This window comes from Zonotrichia albicollis, chromosome 3, assembly GCF_047830755.1.
Source record: "Zonotrichia albicollis isolate bZonAlb1 chromosome 3, bZonAlb1.hap1, whole genome shotgun sequence".
NCBI classification, from domain to species: Eukaryota; Metazoa; Chordata; class Aves; order Passeriformes; family Passerellidae; genus Zonotrichia; species Zonotrichia albicollis.
Window position 1 is genome coordinate 55,684,291 of NC_133821.1, and position 22,459 is coordinate 55,706,749.

The 22,459-nt window shown below is 41.4% G+C and overlaps 1 protein-coding gene across 2 annotated transcripts in view; it reads right to left on the reverse strand.

The window, feature by feature from the left end:
- Window positions 1–18,668, reverse strand: part of B3GALNT2 (beta-1,3-N-acetylgalactosaminyltransferase 2) — a 30,152-nt gene extending 11,484 nt beyond the window's left edge. Inside the window, exons 1-5 of one of the 2 annotated variants that reach the window (XM_074537504.1) lie at window positions 18,369–18,668; window positions 6,253–6,400; window positions 4,885–4,985; window positions 3,610–3,803; window positions 2,537–2,632 (exon numbers count right to left, since the gene is read on the reverse strand). In XM_074537504.1, the coding sequence (XP_074393605.1) occupies window positions 2,537–2,632; window positions 3,610–3,803; window positions 4,885–4,985; window positions 6,253–6,400; window positions 18,369–18,462 (633 nt within the window). In that variant the 5' untranslated portion in view covers window positions 18,463–18,668. The remainder of the gene's footprint in view (window positions 1–2,536; window positions 2,633–3,609; window positions 3,804–4,884; window positions 4,986–6,252; window positions 6,401–18,368) is intronic. The other variant, XM_074537503.1, reaches the window with a different exon arrangement.
- Window positions 18,669–22,459: the final 3,791 nt, after the last annotated feature.

Below are 22,459 nucleotides of genomic sequence, written 5' to 3' on the forward strand. Positions count from 1 at the left end.
TTAAGACTTTTTCTAGTGGCTCAATTTCTCTTTTTGCAGTGACTGTCATCTCCCATTCCAATGTTTTTTGCTGTAGGGATTGGGCTCTTCAGTGTCCTCTTTATAGACACAACCTCTGGAAAGTTGTTTAGTGAACAGGAGAGTGCTTTAGGAGCAGGACAGTCCTTTCATGCCTCAGCAAGCAGAAACATTACAATTCTCACCACTGACTATTAGTGATACTGACTTCAAATGTACCAGGAGTCTTAATCAGTTCCTACCAGTGAACCTCAGTGTAAGGTGTCCTAAGGCTGCAAGCTATCATTATTTTCTAGGTTGAGAGACTCGTAAGCAAATTTTCTAATGACTTTAGCCCTCAGCTATCCTTACTCTAAGCCAGTTAATGAAAGCTGAGGCCTGAAAATGCTTCAAGCAAAAACATTAGTGGCACACCTGAGACTGCATCATCTGTTTTTCCCCATTTAAATTCCAGCCTTGTTGCTGCCAGAGCGCAGTGGCATTTACAGTGAATACCGAACAAGTGAACTGACATAATGCAGCCCTGCCAAACTCCTTTCCTAATGTTAAACACTGCTGTGCCTTTTGTTCCTCCAACTGCTCCCCATTAGTAATACAGAATATGTGCAGTAGAGTCCCATCTTCATGCAAATGGCCCAAGGCTTTTTGACAAAATAAGTGCACTGCTAAGACCTGTCTGTAAGAGCCCTGTTTGTTTTAGTTATCTGCTGGTGCTTCTGCTGTTCTGCGCTTTCAGTGGTTCCAAAGCTGAATGATCGATTCTGTCTCTCACAATCTGGCCTGCCAGATGCTTATTCTAATGCTGCATTTCCTTTCCCTTCCCCAAGACAAGCAGAAAGAGCAGCACTTCAGCTGCAACATGAATGAAGCTCTTCAGCAGTCTGTACAATCCATTACTTCCTCAAGGTGCAAAGACAGAGAATAGACACTGTCTCAGACAGCATCCTGTGACAATTAAACAGTTCACTAAATTTAGTGCTCTCAAACAAGCAGACAGGAACACGTGGGCATTGCCACCTCTTCTGAATCGCTGTGTGTGCTTCAGCATCCTGAGCATCACAGGAGACTGCCTGCTGTGCCTAAGCCCTATTAATCTACGGTAGAAACATCATGTTACCCTGTAAGCATTCAGTGCATGACACACATCAGATTAAGGGAGCCCACACAAAGAAATATATGAATACTAATATTCTTTCTCTCAAGGAAGCATTTCCCATCTGCCTCTCAGGAAAACTGCAACCATTTATAGCAAAATTACAACTGCCTGAGATTTTAGCATCTCAAAACAAAGTCTTACAGGGGAAAGGCTCACCTGATAGACTACCAAATTACTGGGTAACCAACATTCCTTTTAAAAATGTAAAATAAACCCTTAATAATTTTAGTATGAAATTAGATTGCCAAAGCATATGCAAAAAATACTGCAAGTGGTCTGCTCACCTGAAAGGTCTCCTGCCAGCCTAACAACCTGCACAGTATTCAGTAAACGCTAAGATGATAAATCAATCAGTCAGCTGCAGATTCCCCTTAAAATTAACAGATTTCCAAAGGCATTCATTAGTATAGAGCCAGGGGAATAAATCAGGGAATAAACTGGCCCAAATTGTCCTCTCTTCCCTCTTCAGTCTTTTCTTGCTTCATTCTTTCATAACACAATTTCTTTAGTAATAAAACAACCTAGACTTGAAGACAACTTACAGAAACAGCAGCAAGAGTCCAGGAAAATACTTAAATTAAGGGAATCTGTCTAAAATGGTAGCTGAGATATCTAGTGAGAGATCACTGGTCCACTGAGACCAATTCCTTGTACCTGACAGGGTCTGCTAACTAGACTTCTCCTTCACCAACCTTTATTCATTAAACCTTCACTGTAAAATCATCAGGGTATTTTCCTATGGTATTCTGTTCCTTTTTGTAAAATCATCACGGTATTTTCCTATGATATTCTTCTTTTGTGTTAAATCCCCTTCCTTCCTATGCAGCCACAAGTAGGTTCCATATCCCTATACCAAAAACAAACAACCCTGTCACTGCAAACATAACACACAATATCTTGATGTTATGTCCAAGACATCAGATGCAGAAACCTCTTTTCCAGCTGTTCCCTAGAAACCTGTGCCATCCTCCCCTCCCTATCTTGTGTGCTAATGTCTGAAAGCAGAAGGGAAAAAGAAGCACCACACGTTCTGGTAAACTCTCCCACAGAATCAAAGCAGGTACAGTTTTCAATCAGAAATAGTTAAGTTTTCTGAAGTTGCTACTATTTGCTAAAGTAATTTTTTATCAATTTATATTTTCCAGGCTTATGCTTTATGACTACCTGTGATAATAAGATGCTGTAACACAAATACTGGATTTCAGCATATCCCAGCATCTACTTACCCATTCTGGGATTCTGTGAACTAACATTCTAGAGGTTTTCTCTCGCCCTTTTCTGCCTCAAGCAAAGGCCAGTTTTATCAGTCAGTCTGCCCAGATGACTTAAAAGAACTGCTGGCAGTTCTGGTACTGCACATACCTCTGGCAAAATGAACTGCTCTACTGGCTTGTACCACAATCTGTTCACCTGCACTCCACAGCTTGGCGGACTAAAGCGAGCACTGAAGATGGCTTCCTGTAAACAATGGGGAAAAACAAAATTTAAAAAAAACCACAACACACATTAAAAGTGCTACTGTATTACACATGCCATAAAATGGCTCTTAGATAATAACAAATTACAAAAAGATTCTGCATTGCCAAATTCCAATCTTCAGAAAACAGTTTCCAAGCTCTCTTATGATACCAACTTTTCTCCCTCACTGGAAGTAAAAATCTAATGCAAATAAAATCAGACTGAACATTTAAGAACTCTACAATTTAGGAAACATGAACTTGATTACAGTATAACTTTATTTTTATTAGAGCTATTATAAACCAAACTCCTTGGAAGTTCATCATGGAAGTCACAGTTTACTGTAGCACAGGCAGAAGTTTTGAAATTGGCCTATCAAACTGAGATAAATGTAATCTATCAAATACAACAATATTGCTCAAATTTTTTTTCCCTCTAAATCACAAAGCTACTCTATCAAGCCCATAACAGCTTGGGACTGGGGAAAACTATCAGTGAAGTCTGATTATTACCAGTAAATTGTAATAGTTTCTAGAAATCTTAAAATGTCTTGCCAGAAGACAGACAAGAAAAAACTACAGCTGTCCTGCATCTCTGCTTGAAGACACCAAATAGATGTTTCTGCAAGCATTTTAAATATATTAGACAGCTTAATTTTTATTCCTTAATAACTATCAATATTTAGAACACCAAACACAAACAAAAAATTGTGCATTGGAATTAAATGTAAGTGCTCTTTCATAACAGCATCTAGATTAACACATAGCACTTGGGGAATTTCATCTTTTCTTCATCCAGGATGTGCCTCTGTATATGTATATGAGAATTTAAAATGCAACAGAAGAAAAATATAATTCATAAACTTGTCAGTTAAGTATTTCTCTTCTAACTCACCAACACAGCATGTCACTTTCTTTAAGAACTTAATGCACAGAAAAGAGATATCATGCTTTCAAAAAATAACTACAGCACTCTACCTCATGTTCTGCCTGGTAGAGCTTTACAGTGATGTTCCTCTGGAATCCCACCCCATCAGCCTCATAAAATACCCCCAGGCTGGTGATGACAATGGGGTAAAGCACACGGAAGTTCACACTGACAATTCTGTCTTCAGACAGCACAGAAGGGATGTCCTCAGGGAGACTGAAAGCTTCAATTTCCTGATTCAAAACTGAATGAAAAGGAAAGGCCAGAGGTAAGGGGAGAAAAGTTCATAGTTCCTGGACACACACAAAGCACACTGCCTGCATGCAAAGCATTCTGGTTAATTAGCATGGCTAACAAGTGCACAAGGATAATCAAACACTGGAGTGAAAGAAAATACAATGGGCTGCAGATTGCAGCAAGAAAAATTTCAGTGATACAGCAATCTGCAGGGTAATAGCAATTGCAACTCAAAGCCTACATATCCACTGGGCACAGATTAGAAACACAATAAATCCACAGCAGGAAGACAAAAATGCTATTTGACTGCATGAATACATGTATATTAGCATAATAAAATAATTATTCATGTATCAAAATGGCACACACCTCCACTTAATTCAGCTGTCTGCTTTTCGGCATTATCGCCTACCTAAGCCCTGAGGTACCATTTATACTCAGCAACAGAGGATGTTGTCATTCAAAGAGAAAGTAACAGAAATTACATTTTGTGTTGAATCATGGCTCAGGTACCTAGCAGTTCTTAGTTAACTTGTATTAAAGAGCAAGAATGAAATAAAATCCAAAAGGAGACAGGAAAAATATACAATTTTAGTTAGGAAATTCTGTATGGTATTTAAATTTTCCCTCCATTTTACATTTCTTAATTGTTTTCTCTCTAAAGGAGAATCAAAAACCAATCAGCCAGACTTGCTTAGAGAATTCACTTTGTCACCAGAGAAGTCCATCTGACACTCAAGACTGTCACTTTGCTACTTTCTTCACATTTGACACTATGCCAGGTCATTTTGTCTCTCCAACTTCATTTAACACATACATCAAGTAAAAATGTATTGTATATGGGAGAGACTGTCTGGTGACACAAGAAAAATGCAAATCCATCAGAAGTCAATGGACAGCCCTTCACATGCCCAGAAATCTCTCCCTTTCTGGCCTGCACATAGCACTTACAGGAAGGTCATGCAACAAATTCTAGGAGGTATTTGTTTTCAAGACCAGCTGTCTCAATGAAACTCTCCAAACCACTCTCAGCAAAGATGACTAGCTCTAGTTCAGACCACAGAATTTTTAAAAGTCAACTTCTATACCTGGGTTGCTGATGTTCAGAAGTTTGCAGGAGTAGGGGTCTTCTCTGTCCTTCACTGGCACAGCACAACCATGCGCACCTATTATAAACTTCACAAGGACACTAAAATAATTTGCTTTTATTAACACCAGTTCTCTTCCCTCCTCCCTCCATCTTCAATAAACTTAATTTTATCACCGTGACCTGCCTTTCACATGGTTAAGATTTTGAACCTCTTAAAAATCAGCAATGACAGTTGGTATGCAGAGCAACCACATGAATCCCCTCATAGGAGCTCAATTCCAAATCCACATTAACATTTTACATTATGAGGTCACAAGAAGATTGGCAGCTAGAAATGAGATACAAGACAGCTAGCACACTAAACAGAAAAAAGACCTAAGGCAACACTGAAGGATCCCAGAGACCTGCCCCTGCTAGCTCGGGTTTGTTAGTTAATTCAAGATTGTTTAAATACTATGCATTCAAATGTCAATGAAAAAAATAGTAAGAAAAAAAACCACAGAGCATCAAAGGAGGAACAAGGATTCCAGACTGTCTGTTACAATGAAATATTTCAGCTTTGGGCTGCAGCAAAACCAGAGGTTCCTCTCCAGCTCCAATCATGGTTATTCCATAGTAGGAAGACATCAAGTAAGCACAAAGGGCTAGGATCCACCTTTGCCTATCTTTTCACCCAGCAGCTAAATGTCCTCCCAGAACTCCATATAAGCTATGAAAGGTCACTTTTTAGATGACTGAGGTGGCTGTGCTGCACTCCAGACTGCATGCTGACACAAATGTGGGAACAGCAAAATGCTCTCAGTGCAAGGCAGGTACCAAGGTGTGAGGATGCAGCATTTCTGGGGATGCTGCAGAGCTTCTCAGCAAAAACAGACCTGTAGAGTCTGTACACTGTCAGGTCTATGCAAGCAATCAGGAAGGGCCACTCACACTGCAGCAGTTTGGTGCACCTGGTTCAGTGGGAAATAAACCTGAACTTTACAGTTGAGGCTGTTTGCAAGAGCTTTTGTGGTTTTCTCGCCAAATGCAATCCTGCCTGCTTTCAAAAATCCTGGATTACCAAGGATTCAAGCTGCACACCATACATTGCAACACAAAAAACAGAAAGGCTTATACATCACTAATAAACAGTGGCAAGTAATTGCAAAAGCAAACAGCAGTGTATAAAAAGTAGTTACAGCCCCAGGCAAGAAGTATTCTTATATACTATTAAGCAGACTTTTAAAAAATCTATCAGAATACAAGATGCTAAAAAACAAACAAACAAATAAACTAGGAAACACTTTAAACCAAAAATTATTAAATCAAGATATTTCAGCATGACAGCCCTGCCCCCCTGGCCAAACCCCAGAACAATGAAGGTTACCGTTGGCTCAGGGCAGGATGTTCCTTCAGGTGCTTGAACCAAGTGCTCCTTATAACCCTGCGGAGCTCGTGATTGTGTCGCGCTGACAAAACCCCCACAACAACATCATAGTGCTTCAGCTTCCATTGAGGAAAGAGGGACAGCGGACCTACAAGGAGAAAGTGACAAGTGTTTACTTTATGCACATATTACCACAAGCATGAGTTGCAAGTAATAATTAATTTCAGCCTTCCAGTACTTAAAGGGGGCTTACAAAAAGGAGGGGAGCAATGCAGATAGTGATAGGACAAGGGAAAGCGTTTTAAACTAAAACAGGGGAGACTGAGATTAGATGTTGGGAGGAAATTCTTTACTCAGAGGATGGTAGAACACTGGAAAAGGTTGCTCAGAGAAGTTGTGGCTAACTCAATCCTGGGAATTGGTCAAGGTCAGGTAGGATGGGGCTTTGAGCAACCAGGTCTGGTGGGAGTCATACCTGCCCATGGCAGGGGAGTTGAAATTAGATGCTCTTTAAGGTCCCTTCAACTCAAACCATTCTGAAATTCTGTGATTAAAGGACATCTCAAAAGCAAGAGAACTGAAACACTAAAAACAAGCAGCAGAGTTACTTTTGCATTCTTGGTTCAGAATCAGAGAAACATTTTCAATACAACAAAACCTTCACTCACATGCCCATTTTCCCTCTGCTTCCTAAAGTTGCTGGGACCACCTTTCTGCCTCACAATTTCAGTGGGGGATCTCAAGGACCATTATTTCTAACCTTTTGAAGTGGAATACCACTCTGCCTTCACACAGGGTGTTACATCCCTACACAGGGATGCTCTGGCTTTATTCAAAGCTGGATGCCACTGCCAATACTTGTAATCCAGGATTTAGCTTGTGCTGTTTTAATTTAGAGATCATGAAACCTGAACTTGATTTCAAGCAGGATTATGACCAGACAGAGACCTGAGAAGCTCTGATTTAGAGCCTGTAAACAGTCAGGCAAGTAGCTAAAGTGAATTTGCTTCGTTTAATCTATCCGACATCCTAGAGTTAAGACAGATTTGTATTTAACTTTAGCAAAGGATTACTTCCCTCTCATCTCACTATGTTTTTCATTGGGCTGCAGATAAAGAAGACAAATGTAAGTGGTGAGTGCACTTTAAACAACTGCATATAGCACAGACAAGATTTTTTAGAATCTAATTAAGAGACCAAAAACACTGCCAAGTCTGTATTGTGAACTCCCACTAGAAAGAGTTGATTTATTATCCAGACTCCACCTTCTGTACCAGCATTCCCTTTCTCCACATTGAAGCTGAATAGATGGGTTCTTTTATGCTGCTCACTAACCTAGGACCTCACAGCATCTGCCACAAAAACTGCTGTGCCAAACCCCAGCAGACATCCATCCAGCCTTATATCCCACTGTCAGTGTTCAGCAGGCAATGGAGAGACCATGGTCTTGCTCTGTTCCATGCTGAATCAGTATCAAGATTTCAGAAATCAGAATTCAGAAATCAAGAAATCAGAACAAGATTTTTGTTGTTGTTGTTCTTTAGGACTATTTCCAAAAGCCAAATAAAACTGCTCTGGAATTGATTCTCAGAACAATGCAAAAGCAGAAAAACTACAGAGTGATGTTTCCACAGGTAACCTTTCCCATTCTATTTCCCACTAAACATTTTAGTTCTAAGTATGCAAACACTGATTTTCTCTAAGAAGGTTAAGTTCCACCATGATTTAAATGAAAGCAGCTACAAGATTATCAATTACTTAAGCTGAACATTAACCTATTAAGAGAAGCTTCCCTCAATTTAGGCTCAGAATGACTTAAAATCCCAAGCAATGAGCCATTAGTTACAGTCTTCACTTTTTCACTGAAGTTACTGCTGCACCTCTTACAACAACAACCATAACTGAGTTGATGGCAAGGTTTAGGAATAAGATTTGTTTGCTACAGAGCAGCAAATCTAGTGCCTATATAACACCTGAAGAAACTTTTAAGTCAAACACACTGTTCAATCAAAATACCAATTTAGTTTTCCTCTATGCAGGTAAATATAATTTATTCAGAGGCTCTGCATGTCCTCATAGGGCATTACATGGCCAAGAATTACCAACTCTCCAAGACAGCAGAGATACATGAGACAGACATATGTTTATAAAGTATAACATCATAGCAAATTCCTGCTTACACATCCCTTTTTTCCCTTGTTCTTCATGAATTCTTTGATTATTCTTCAGCCTAAATTCCAAGCCTTCCAGTATAAAGGTCCATTTCACAGGTCTAATATGACTACTAGACTTGTGGATTGCAGATGAGGTACTGTTTGCACAGATTTCTTTTTTAAGACATCATTTTTAACAAGAAGCAGAACCATTCCACTAAATCAAAATTAAAGAAAAATAAAACTAAGGGCACAAGTGACTTGACTCAGAATAGCATAAGTTAGCTTGAATGAATTAAAAAAAAGACAAACTAAAAATAAGCTACTCAAATCAAATATACTTTTAATTAGTTTCTGTTTTAAAATGAATGAAGCTTTTCCTTATGAACCATCCACATGGGAACAATGTTAATGTAACAGATGCTTCAGAATTAATATCCTATTGCTTTTAGAACAGCATTGCAGTGGTCTATATTCAGAAGATTGTCTGTCTTCTCTGTCCCAAGAGTTATGTAATTTTACTTTTAAAACCACGGAAAATAAATTTTAAAAAGCAAGCTTACTTTGACAAAACAGACAAAACATTTTTTTTGCTTGTTAGTAAAGATTTCTACTTCTATGGAAAAATAGGAATAATGCTAAGATTTCAGGAAAATAGAGTCATATGTGTTTCTCTGAACTTGCACTATTTAAAAAAAGGTAGATAAAGTGAGAAGTACAGGGAAAAAACTAGAGCTATTATTAATTTATAAGGATAACTCCAATATGAGCAAAAATATTGTCTGATGCAGCCTAATTTAAGAGAAAACATTGCTGACCTCAAAGTCAATAGTGACAATTTAGACAAGCAATCAATACTTGCCATGGAGGACCAAAGCTATTTATCTTCCATTCTATTTCTGTGCACTTTTAGGCCAAAATTTTCAGTGTTGGACTGTATCATATCATATACATTGCTCTCACCTGGAACTGCTTGTGCAAGACAATTACACCTCTATATTTTTGGATTTCAAAGACAAGAAAAAAACGTAAATTCTGTAGTTTGTGAAGGGGGTGAAAAAAAGGAAAAGAAAAAAGCTACATATCACATTCCATTATAAACCCTAAAGTGTTGCAGACCAAAGGTATGGAGAAGGACAGGAAGCTTTCCAACCCCAAGGTCACACTACCACTGCCTACCTTGCTTTTGAACCCTTACTAATTCCAAGTTGCACCTTGGTTGCATTACTCACACCAGGACTTCTCAGTAGAACCTGAGATAAATACACAAAGCCTACCTGTTAATCCACAGCAAAACCTACAAAAACATGCAAGCAAGCAGCTGCCAGCAGTACTTCTGTCAGCTCTAAGCCTACCAAGTCCAGTCCATCAGTACCTTGTGTCACACTGTTCATGGTAAGCTCCCACTGAAGCTTTCTTGGGCTCTGATATTTGTAAGGACTGTCTGACATCTGACCACTCTTGTACTTTTATTGGTAAAGATTTTCACCTCAGTATCAGCTTCAGGAAGCTTTCACAGGATTCTCAGGCACCAATTTTCATGAAATGGGTGAAAGTGCCGGTCAGGCTTGGGCTCTGATATTTGTAAGGACTGTCTGACATCTGACCACTCTTGTACTTTTATTGGTAAAGATTTTCACCTCAGTATCAGCTTCAGGAAGCTTTCACAGGATTCTCAGGCACCAATTTTCATGAAATGGGTGAAAGTGCCGGTCAGGCTTGACTGAGAACCAGCAACAGACCAAAGTTTGGGAGAGACACAGGGAAAAATCAACAAGTGCATATGTAGAGTACAAAGCTGTGCCATTAGAAGACACAACTAAAGATGCAGAGGTGTGTGTCCTGCTGAGCTGGCCATGCAAAGAGGTCACCACTGACAGGCACTCTGCTGACCCTGCTCACATTTTAACCACCTCAGCAGCAGCCAACAGCTCTTGAAGTTTCTCAAAAGCCCAAACTACAAAGATGAACATGCACCTCTTCTTCCCATGAGACTGATTCTCAATAAAATGTCAAATTAGGCTGTTAATTATATTTGCTTCATTATAAGGAGATCAAAAGAGAGATCATTTAGCTTGATTTTGTCAACAAACACAGTCTTGCTAAACATATTTCTATTGATGAGTCCCCAATCAACTACTAAATTTGCCAGTTATTTTCAGTGAAATTTGACATAATATGTAGTCCATAAAGTGACTAAGTCTCCACATTTCATGCAACTGGAGTGGACAAAGAAAAGACTCATTAGTGCTGCACTGAGAAACACAGCAGTGTAGGCTTACTTGAAGTATCAGGCACCAGAGCACCTCCACTGGACACAGCTAAAATAAGCAAACTCCACAGAAAGCTGGGCTTTGTATCTTCTGCTACCAATGCAGCTTTTTTTCTTTTTTTTTCCTCCTCAATAAATCAATGAATGGAACTAAGTAGGCCAAGCAGAAGTTATTTAGAATAGTCTCAACTAATCCACTTCATAAGATAAGCAACACTCCTCCAAAATAAAAAACCCCACACATTTTTATCTCTGCCTATTCCTGTGATTTTGCAGCCATATTCCTGAGGTTTAATACTTTTTTCTTCTCTGCTGCTTTGCGAAAGATCCAAACAAACACAACGGCAGGAATTAACTCAATATAAAGATTTGTATTCACAAATGCTGACACACACAGAAAAAGAACAAACCGAAGAGCAAAAGCAGCTCTCTCCCCCTTTTAATCTACTTCACTTAAAGTAATCTGCTACAGCTCATCTGCATTACATGTTTTGCTGCAAGCAGAGCTACTCGACCTCCCTGCAGTACCGACTTCACCCCAGAGCTAGAAATTGCCAAGATGTGCACCCCTGGTCTCTGCAGTGCTCTGGGAGGCAGGCAAGAAAAAGCACTTTTAAACAAGATTTACAGATTCAAAGAACAAAACCTCTGCAAGCAGAGGTTTCCGTTTGTTTTACATCAACAGCATTCCTTAGAAGAAATAGGACAGCAGGGTCCTTCTGAATTGCCAAGTAGCAGTAGTAACAGTGGTGGAATGATGATACCCTAAAACACCTTAATTATATAATACTTGCACGTTTCTAGACAAAACTGGGAACAATGGCCAAAGTATCAGTAGAAAAGTCAAAAGAAACAAAGCAAAATCTTTTTTCAACACAAACTGATGCCTCCTTTTCTTTTTTTAATTTGTGGAGGGAAGGGCTGGAATTGTGGCAGGGCAGGGGAAGCAGAGTATAGCACCTTTACCTGATGAAAATCAGCCACCAATCCCTGCTGCTATGGAGCAAAAGTCTGCTCCCAGGGAAGGCTGCTTGCTATCTTCTGGCTGTTCTACTCAGCGGGCAATTTACAGGATAACTGTTGAAAACCTTAATTCAGCCAACTCTGGCAGAACTGGCCTCTTTGCCCCCTGTTCCAGTGCCAAAATACAGAAATACAATGCCAGTGCTACTCATCAGTAGTTCACATCTGTCTACAGAATAACTGAAAACCCTAAAAAAAAATCTGCATTAATTTGGAAAATAACATCAGTTTATTTTGTACCCATCAGATGAAGAGTGAGGGACAAGTGGCATTTGAGGCAGGACTGCACATCTACTGCCAATGCCAACCCTGACCTGCTGAGGTTCAGTTGCCAAGGCCCCCAGTCTGTAAGTCTTTACACACCTACAAAAGATGAAATAACTTGGTGACCAAACAGGCTACTCCCTGACAGACAGGACTACCAGATTTCAGACAACATTCTTTCTTAAGAAAGTTCCATATTTTAGCAAAACTTCACCTCATAGCTTGTTCCCACATTTTGGTTCCATTAGGCCAGTGCCTGAAGAAGTACATGCTGTGCCAAGGGACAACAGATGGCATACAAGCAGACTCTAGAAAATGCTGCGGTTTAATCTGTTGCATAATTGTTCACTAGTAGAAGACTGACTCTCACAAATCCAAATGGGCCAATTTTTAGCTGCCACCCCCCCCCCAGAAACGTAACAGGAATAACAACTTAAAGGGCATCAGCATCAGCAAAGTAGCAGCAGATTCCCCAGAATGTGTGGGGCTTTCTGATTAGTCCCTGTAGCTGAAGCCCGACACTGAGTAACTTCCTACTCAATAAGATTTGTGCCATCAATTAAAACACACAATTAGCAACGAATCCACCTGGAGTGCTGAAAGCAGGTCTGTCTGTTCCTTCTCAAGTTTCTGAGGTCATTTTATAATTAGCATTTATCTAAGACTTTTACAAAAAATTAACTAAGCTTCCTACTCATGAACTTTCTTTGGATAGCACTTGTTTGTAACCAGTTAGACAAGGATTTCAATTAAAGCTAAAGGCATGTTCCTGCACAAATCTTGTTCAGAAGTGTGAATTACAGTCTCATTAACTGATGAACAAAAAAAAAAGCAGGAAGCCATTGAAAACAGGACACTAAAACAAAAGCCTTTGGTCTCAGGATTGATCGTATTTATTTTTCTCAAATTACTAAGTAGTTCCTACAAGAAGTGTACTCAATCTTCTGTGACACCAAGGTAAATGTGATCATGAGCACAGGGAAAGTCTGAATACTGCACAGGGAGAGACACAACTGAGGGCCAAAAATGCAGGCAAACTACAGGCCTTTCACAAGGGGTGGTTAAAAGGAAGACTTTATTACAGAAGGTACTTCCTAGATAGGAAGAAAATGGAATGAGTGAAGACTGGAACACTGCTTACATTTAAAGCCATCTGACCTATAGATAAAAAACCAAACTGTTTTCTAGAAATATTTTCTATTTCTAGAACTGTTTTCTATTTTCCACTACAAGTTACAAGTACCTAAAGTGCTCAACTTCAGAAAGCAAAGGTTTAAAACAGACACCTTTCACCCCTATGTTACAGGCTGAAGACATACTTGAAGGAGGACGAAGACCCTTTTGACTGAAAGGCTTAAGAATTAAAGGGCATAAACCAGGTGCAAGCAAGGTTAGGCTAGAAATGAGAACATAATTTTAATCAGGACAACAAGCCTCTGGAACAGCCTCTTCCTATGACTGCCAGGAATCCAAGTGAACAGACAAAAAGCCACCCTGAGCACTCACTAAATAAATGTAGGCTGCCCACCTGCCATTTTATGACAGAAACCAAGAGCTGCTTAATAGAAATAGTAAGCACAATTGATGGCTGGGAATGTCTATTCCAATCTTGTGTGAGTGAGTCAATGAAGCCAAGGTAAATAATCACTAAAACAGGTTATCAACTTTTTGACAGACTTCCATTTGAATGTGTGGTGATGATTATTTGGGAGGTAATTAAACTCCTCAAATACAGAATTGCTGTTCACTCTGTCTTTGACCTCTACTGGTAGCTAATTCTGCAGCTGTTGAGATAGCACACAACCACTGTACACAACTACACAGAAATCTCAGAGAATATACAAATTACGCATTTTTATGTCACAGCTATTGCAAAACACTGCCCCAAGATAAGATTTACTTTTTATTCACACCAGGGATTCCAGGTGATAGGTAGTAAAGAGCGGCTGGAGTAGCAAACAAGGAAAAAAAAATTACTCAAGAGAAACAAGACTGGCTTTATCAGGCACTACCAGATCCTCGTAAGTAGCTTCAGATTCAAGAAGCCTTTTAAGAAATTTAATAAATTTTAAAACATTTCTTTTTTTTTGTATAGAAAGTCACTAATGTTCCTAAAACACTCTGAATAATAAAAAAAATACAACACAGAAGAAATCTCAGGTCCCTCAGCTCATCCTTCTTTCTCTGCCAAGGCAGCCATACCTACACCTTGTACATTTTGTGGTACTTTGAAGGCCAAGAGACAGATTCTTCCTTAAATACCATGCAAGGATTGTGCCTACAAAAAGACAACACATGTACAGTACTGAGCATTTTCCTACGGATGACATATGTTCTCATCTTAGAGGAGGCATCGTTATTCCTCCCCTCAGCATGAGTACATTACTCAACAGTAACTTTACAATAGCATTTATTTACAACTAAATAAACCCTGCACAGAAACCATACACTTGCTCTTTCAGTGTTAAAAAACCCACTTCTTAAAAATCCTAGTTCTCCTAACACTATCCAATGCAGCATGGTTTTACAGCAAAGAACATCAACTCCAATAATAACTGCTTGAAACAGGGGAACTCTGAAGAGCAAAGCTGCTTCTCTCGTTTCCCAACTTCCCAGTGGCACATTCCTCCCCCTCCTCAGGGCTGCTCGAGCTCAGAAATTCCCATCAGCCTCTCTGGAATGAGCTGGGCAGTGAAGTGTCCAGGCACCAGCCCCACCATGGGTAAGGTGAGGGTGACACTGACCATGGGAAGGAAGTCCTGCTGCCTGACCAAGGAGGGAATGACAGCAGCAGTAGTCAGTCATCCCCTGACAGGCCTGGAACACTCCTTACCTGAACTGTACCCTGAGTGGAACAGACTCCATAGTCACTGGATTTTTGAAAATTCCAGCAGTTACCAACCAAGGCTCAGGGTTGAAGTTTATGGATGACTAAAGCCAAACATCTGAAGAACCCTAAGAAGTGGTCCTGAGTGAAGCCTTTGGCTCTCCTGGACCACAGCAGGCTATGCAGGATGCCAGTGACTCCCTGAGCAGGATGTCTCTCGGAGCTCACAGATGCTCCAGTTTGCAGAGTTCTGAGGATCAGCACCCAAAACCGATGAGAGGTCCTGGACTGAAACCTTACATTCCCTGAGGCTCAACTATTTCCCACTGGGAAATGCCAAGATATTTGAAGTGAGTGTTTCACTGAACTCCAGGGGAATTTTTAACAGGTATACTTCTATACATTGATACCCATAAATCCCTGTATATAAATATATCTCTTTGTGTCAGTGTGCGTGCATGTGTGGGCTGACTTAGACACTCTTCTGCCAGTATAGCATGAATGTTGTTGTCTGGGATGTATAACCAAGTCACTGTAGCAATTACAGTAAATCCTATCACTTTGTCAATGTTAAATTAGTCAATTATTAAGTGCTGCTAAATCCTTTAGATTGTAGACTAAGTCTGAGACTAAGACTGGACCTAGCTGCACCTCAGCTCCATGAGGAGTTTAGAAAGTAAGGGGGTCCACTCTGAATCTCACTACTCAACAGGAGGGTCTCCCTTACCCTTTTGCATCTTCAGCCTCTGTGCAAATCATTCCAAATGAATTCTAACTTGATTCTTCCTTCCTTTCTCAATCCATGAGGGCTTTTTCCTTTTTTTTTTTTTCTCCCTCTGATCCTCCTCCCCATCCCACTGCAGGGGTGGGGGGCAGCAGAAAATAACTGAGTTGGCTGCAAGGTGCTTAGTTGTGAGCTCAGGTTAAATTCAGGTGATACCTGGGTTTGCTACTACCTTTGATGGTGATTCTTTAAGCAGCCTAAACCACTCATTTGTGACAAATTGGCATATTTGACTGGATGTCAAACAGAAGCACAGATTACTTAGGAAAGCACAGAATAAGTCCAAGTTCCAAATTCTCAGAAGAACAGGGTTGTGTTAACTGGAATGATTGTACAGCTGTGAAATGACAGCTGAAGGTGGCTGTCAGATAAAGTATGGAAAAGGAATTATTTACAAAATGCTAGGAACCTGGTTAGAAGCTGCTTATCAAGATAGCAAGAATAACAATAAAAGGGTACTATACCTAAAGGAAGAAATAAAACTCCTACAGGCAACTGAATTAATACCGTCTTTGAAAATGAAGCAGCTGCAAAATCAGTTAAAGGAAGAAAATTAGAAAAAAAAAAGTTGGAGGAAAACATCAGATTTATGGTTACGTGGGCTTTCCATCCTCCTGACATTGTATAGGTTAAGAAATTAATTGTATCCCCTGAAGAATGGGATGGGAACATATGGGATGACCCTGATGGCAGCAAACTGAGGAAAGCTGATTCTTTGCTTCCCTCAGATTCCTACAAACATGAGCTCAGACCCATCACTAAAGTGAATCCTGTTGGCCCTCAACAACTGACAAAATTCCACACAGATACAGGAGCACAAATTTCAATATTAATGCACCAGGACACAGAGAAGCTGGGTGTACAGCTTGGACAGCACAGAGTTAAAACCACTGCAGTGAATGGAGCAAGTGTTATTCACCAAACCAAGAGGTTGGTGAATAACAATTAATTAAGTTTAAAAAGTTAATTTATGGCTCTGGGCGAGAAGCGAATGTTGTCTACTTGCTTTGCAGTGGAAGATCCCAATGGAACTACTTTGGCTTTTGATAGTTTGAATATCCAAGCTTGGTGCCCAGTAGTCGGCTGTGTGTGGTCCTTTGGTTCAAATCCTGCCCCTAAACCTGACAGAAACCAGGGGGTACAATGCATGTACTTCATCCAGTCCCTGCACTCCCAGTCCAAAGACTACAAAAAAAAAAAAATAATTACAACAATTTATGGATACTTTGAGGTACTAGAGGAAACATATACCTAGATTTCCTATCATTTCTCACCCTCTGTACTCACTTTTAGGAAAGGAAAATCACTTTGTAAATTAGTCATCGATTAAGTGCTGCTAATTCATTTAGATGCAAACCTCTGATGAAGCTGGAGACCAAGATTGGACTTAGCTGCACCTAAGCTCCATCAGGAGTTTGAAAAGCAAGGGGATCCACCCTGAATGTTGCGACTCAACCAGAGTCAATCCTTATCCTTTTGAGTCTTTGGTCTCTGTGTAAATCATTCTAAATTAATTCTAGCTGGAGTTTCCTTGGGACACTTCATCCATGCAGTAAGCAACAGAGAGAACCTCAATATACAAGTTCCTGAAGCTGCTCTTTTACAAATTTGTGTTACTCCTACTTTTGCTAATACCTTTAACAGTGATTATTTAAGTGACCTAAAGCACTTATTCACACCAACACCAACTGAGAAACTTCTGGATTTTCTTTAGAAATCTTTACTAGTGGAAAACACATTTACATGGGAAAGGCCATCATGAGATTCCACACTGCTACTTCTAACTCCAAATTAATGCTCTGAAGCTCTGAAACAGCACTGTCAAAGATTAAGAAAACCAACCAGGCAATTCAAATGTGCATCAGGCTAGAAGTTCAACAATTATATATCCCTTTCTTTTATAATTCAAGCGTGACAGATGCTGATGTGATATGCAAAGGCCAGAATACAGACAGACAACTGTACAACCCTGCAGCTTCAAGCTATGCAATAGTGCAATTGCTTCTGGTATATTTGCACTATTAATTGCCACTGGCAATCAGCAGACTCTCGTTTCCTCGCAGCTGTGCACACCCTGCATGGAAACAGGCACCAGTTCAGAGTGTGGATCCATTAGCGAACAGGCTAATGGGTCAGTAAGCACTTCTAAGCACACCCCAAGTAGAAAAACACCATTACGTGTTCTTGTACAGTATTTTCTAATATCATCAAAAAGCACCTGTGGGCAGCTGACAAAAGTTTCTGTTCCAACAGATGACCGCTTCCTCAGGCATGAGGATCTGTGGCCTGAAAACTACACCTCATTTTACAAGGAGCACAAGGTAAGCCCTCACGGATCGGATTTCACTTGTGTTGGATGATACCCGCTCCTATGAATAGCTTTTTGCAGCACAGGGGTTTTAAATCCCGCTGAGGCAAACACGGCGCAGTGCGAAGAGCTATTCCTAGGACCGGGAATGACGCGACACCAGCGGGATCGGTGGGAATTTCTTCCCCACGTGCCTCGGTGGGAGCGGGAGGGCACCGGCGGCGCAGGAGGCGCTCGGAAGCGGGAGCTGCTGCCCCGCACCGCCACCGCGCCCGGTGCCTCCGCTCTCCGCCGCTCCACGGTACGAGACGCTCCCTCCCGCCCGACGAACCCCGCGGGCACAGCATTCCCCCGGCTCTCCCCTCGCCTCCCGCCCCGTTACCTGCCCCGCCAGCCCCGACCTCTCCTCGCCTGGGGAGAGAGGGTGGAGGAGCCCAGCCCGCCTCGGTGCCCCAGGCATCGGCCGCCGGCCGCCCCTCTCCTACCTGCCGGGTGGCTCCCGGGGCAGCTCAGCAGCAGCCAGAGGTGCAGCGCGACCCCGACCACACAGGGGCACAGCAGCACCAGCCAGTTTCGCATTGGCCGCCGCAGCCGCCGGCCCCTTCCCCTTCGCGCCGGCCTCTCCCAGCGGCGCCGGCGCGACGGCCCGGCTCGGCCGCCCGCGGCTCCTCCCCGCTCGGCCGGGCCGGGCTCGGCTGCCCCGCGGCCGCCGGGAGCTGCAGTCCTGCCCCGGCCCGGGCGGGCGGCGGCGGGGCGGGCGGCGGCAGCGGCCGCCTACAGCCCCCACAATGCCGCGGGGCGCTGAGGGAGCGCGGCGGCTCCGCGCGTCTCACATGGCGGGGGCGCGGGAGAGGGGCCGGCGGCGGCGGCGCGTCCCCCTCACGGAGCGCGCGGCTCCGAGACCGCCCGGCTGCCCCCGGCCGCGGGGGAAACCCTCCCCGGGAAATCGCTGTTCGATAATCCGCTGAATGCCCCTTCTCAAAAGGCGCTGCGTTAAGAACAAAATAGCTTTCCAGAACAATCCTTTACTTATTCAGTAAAGAGGAGAGTGCGCTTCGCTTTGGCAAGGACCTGCCGCGGCGCTCGCCAACTGTTTGTGGAGTATTTTATTCCAGCAAGTAACATGTTCTTGGGTTGAAATTCCCGAAGGGGGGGTGTGTTAGACAATGAAAGTGTCCTTAACTGCGGCTGGATCACGGCCAAGAATCCTTAAATTCGTTATGAAGTGTCAATAATCCGAGCTCGGCTTCACCTGTTACCTTCAGCCGCCGCTGTGAAATTGGGGGCCTAAGGACTGACTGCAGAGCTCTGTCCTGCCTAGCAGGGTTTAACTACGAGCGGATGAAACAGAGCACACACAATATCATCAGCACCTTGAGAATCTGGTCTCCTGCATCCAAGTAAGAAGGAGAAATTTGTTTCCTCACACTACCCCAGGACAAATCTACCTGGAAAATTGATGTGCATAAATAAGCAAAGGCTTCTCAGAATCACAGCCACAGAACAGGTCAGGTTGGAAGGAACCACAGGGGATCATCTGGCCCAGACCTCCCTGCTCAGGCAGGGCCGTCCTAGAGTGCATGCCACAAGATTGTGTCCAGATGGTTCTTGAACATCTCCAGAGAGGGAGACTCCACAACCTCTCCAAAAAATCTGTTCCAGTATGCAATAACATGCACAGTAAATAACTTCTTCCTCAAGTTCAGGTGAAACTTTTTGTACATAATTTTCTGCTTTTTGCCTCTTGTTAATGTATAAACTAGGAGATTATGTATAATAGTTGTAAGGCCCAAATGAATGACTGCTGGTGCTAGTCTATTAGAAACACATTTAATTAGTAACAGAAACTGATCTGTATGAAGTAGAATGGAAATAAATGAATTTTTTTTTTGCAAAAAGAAGACTATTTTTTGTTAATACCCAAGCGATGAAAAGTGGTTGGAAAATGCCTACAGTCCTTTCAAACTGCTTAGTTAAGATTAATTTTTCATCAAGTGGAGTGAGATACTAGAAGGCAAACCAATGATTTTAACCTTTATATATTAGGTTTACAAGCAGAACTAAAATGTCTTGGAAATACATCCGTTTTAGTTTGCTGCATACTTAAAACATATTTAATATGCAACTGAGTACTTGTCAGCAAATAGTAGTACTAGGGGAAGAATTTACACCAAAAATGCTATGATTAATCACTATTTACATTTTACTTGCCTTTCAGCATGTTCAGCTGCAGAAATAAAAACAGGTCCATCTATTAATATTTACTTAGATTTGGCTACATTCCTTGTACCCAATATGTTAGGTTCTCCCCCATGCCAGGTGATCTGATGGGAATTGATCTTATACCTGGGAGTGATTATTTCTTTGCAGGCAAAACAAAGCACCCCATCCTTTAATGTCTTATTTTCCCTTACGGCATTACCTACCATCTTCGAGGATAAGTAACTGTGTTACATACAAACCAGGAGAAACCTGTTTCTCTGTAGGATACTAACAGGATATCCAGGTCAAAAGGATGATACATATGCATTTTTGTAAGTCAGGTAGGAAATGGTTACTAACACAGTTTAGTTGTAGAGGATTGGCCTGTCTTATTCCGTTTTTCTGTTGCATCTCTACAAGATTTTGAAAGCCAAAGATTTTACCTAAGCCTCCTAATTGCATCACAATCTGTATGATACTGTGTGCACCTGGATGTTAATCATGAGGTGACCAGACCCAAACATTAACCCAATTTCCATTAGTTCCCATAAGTAAAGAAGTTTCAATTTGCATTCTTGAGGGCTTTTATGAGGACTAGCATTTTGGCCAAGCAAGCTGATATTGGAGTATCTAAACATGGCTTCAAGGTCACTGAGTTTTAAGCATGCTTTTAAAAAATTTTAAAAAATCAGATTTTTTTCCAAGATTTAAGAATCATGAATATATATAATATGAAAAGAAAAATTGATCTGGAATATAACTTCTAGATAGTGTTAAATTACTTTTCTGAAAAAACTGAAAAATTTGAGTTTGGTTATGTTTTGATTTGGGTTATAAGAACTCTATAAAAAATACACCATTTTCATTATGCTCTTTCTGAGCAGATTTCCTGTTCTGACTGTACAGGCTCAAGGGTACCTCTGGCACACAAACTATAGTACAGGCACAACATGTTGGCTCAAGAGCTGGAGACAGAAGAGACAGAAATTTTATTCCCCAGGCTGCTTGCAAACTTAAGATGCTTCTGTCAAATTTCAGAGTCCCTCTGGATAAGCATCTTGTGTCTGACACAGAGAGGATGTGATGGTACCAGAGCTGCACTCGTGTACCAAAGCCAGCCAGTCCAGAGCATTCTGGGTTTTTCATAATGTTTGTTTGCCTAATTGTTGCCCCGAGTGGGCAGCTGGGATATTTTCAGGACAGCAGCAGCAGAACAGAAGAACAAGAATCATTGTGGAGCTGTGTGCATTTTAGCAGAGTTCCTCCCCAGGGAGTTGTGTTTTATTGATCTCTGCTCTCTCTGTCTGAAAGCAGAGGAGGGTTCTGTGAGAGACTCCCTTTTAGGGCTTTGGGGCTTAACTTTCTCCCCAGGTAGCAGTAACACTGATATAGTACTTTTCACAAAATCTTTATGCCTTTAGTTTTTTAAAGAAAAAATATTAAAGGAGATTACAGATCAGGGTGTGAAGGGCTTTATTAGTTTAAAGGGTTATAAATTTGCATCCCAATAATATGTTTTATTCTTTTTCCAGTGTTCATAATCTAAACAGATTCGCTGTCCATATTGAGGATTTATCAATCCTTTCCTTACCTTGCTTAGGGTCCTTACAAGGAATAGATTTTGCTTATCTTGCCAAACAGAAGAAATGTCTTACTGCTTCCCTTTTCAGCTTTCTGATGCAATGAAGTGCAGATGCAGAGGAGTTCCCAGATTCCTTTGGGAGTACCTAGTGTTGCTCCATCCCAGGTGCAGGATCTGACATTTCACTTGTTAAATTTTGTCCCATTAATCACTTCCAGTCTACCTAGATTCTTTAAAGCCTCCTACAGAGTCAACAGCACCTCCCAGTTTGGTGTCACCAGCAGATCTGTTAATGGTGTGCTCAGCTCCTGCATCCAGGTTATTGATAAACATCACAAACAGAACTGGCTCTAGATTTGAGCCCTGAGAAGCTTCCCTGCTCACCAGGCAGATGTGATCCCTTTCACTGCAACCCTTTGAGCTCTGCCTGCCCTTCAGCCAGTCCTTCACCCAGTACATCATGAACCTGCTCATCCCACTGTCAGACAACCTGTCCAGAAGGGTGCTGTGAGACACAGCATCAAAAGCCTCACTAAAATCCAGAAAAACAACATCCACCTCCTTCCCTTCATCCAGCAGGCAGTGACCTTACCACAGAAGCAGATCAAATTACTTAAACAGAACTTTCCCTCTGAGAACCCATATTGACTGTGTCTGATGACTGCATTATTCTTTAAATGCTTTTCAGTAGTACACAGTATAATCTTCTTCATTTTTCCACTTAACATGTTATGAATTAACTTCCAGTTAAGGAAGTTTTGTTTAAAATGATTTGTCTGTTATTTTGCTGAG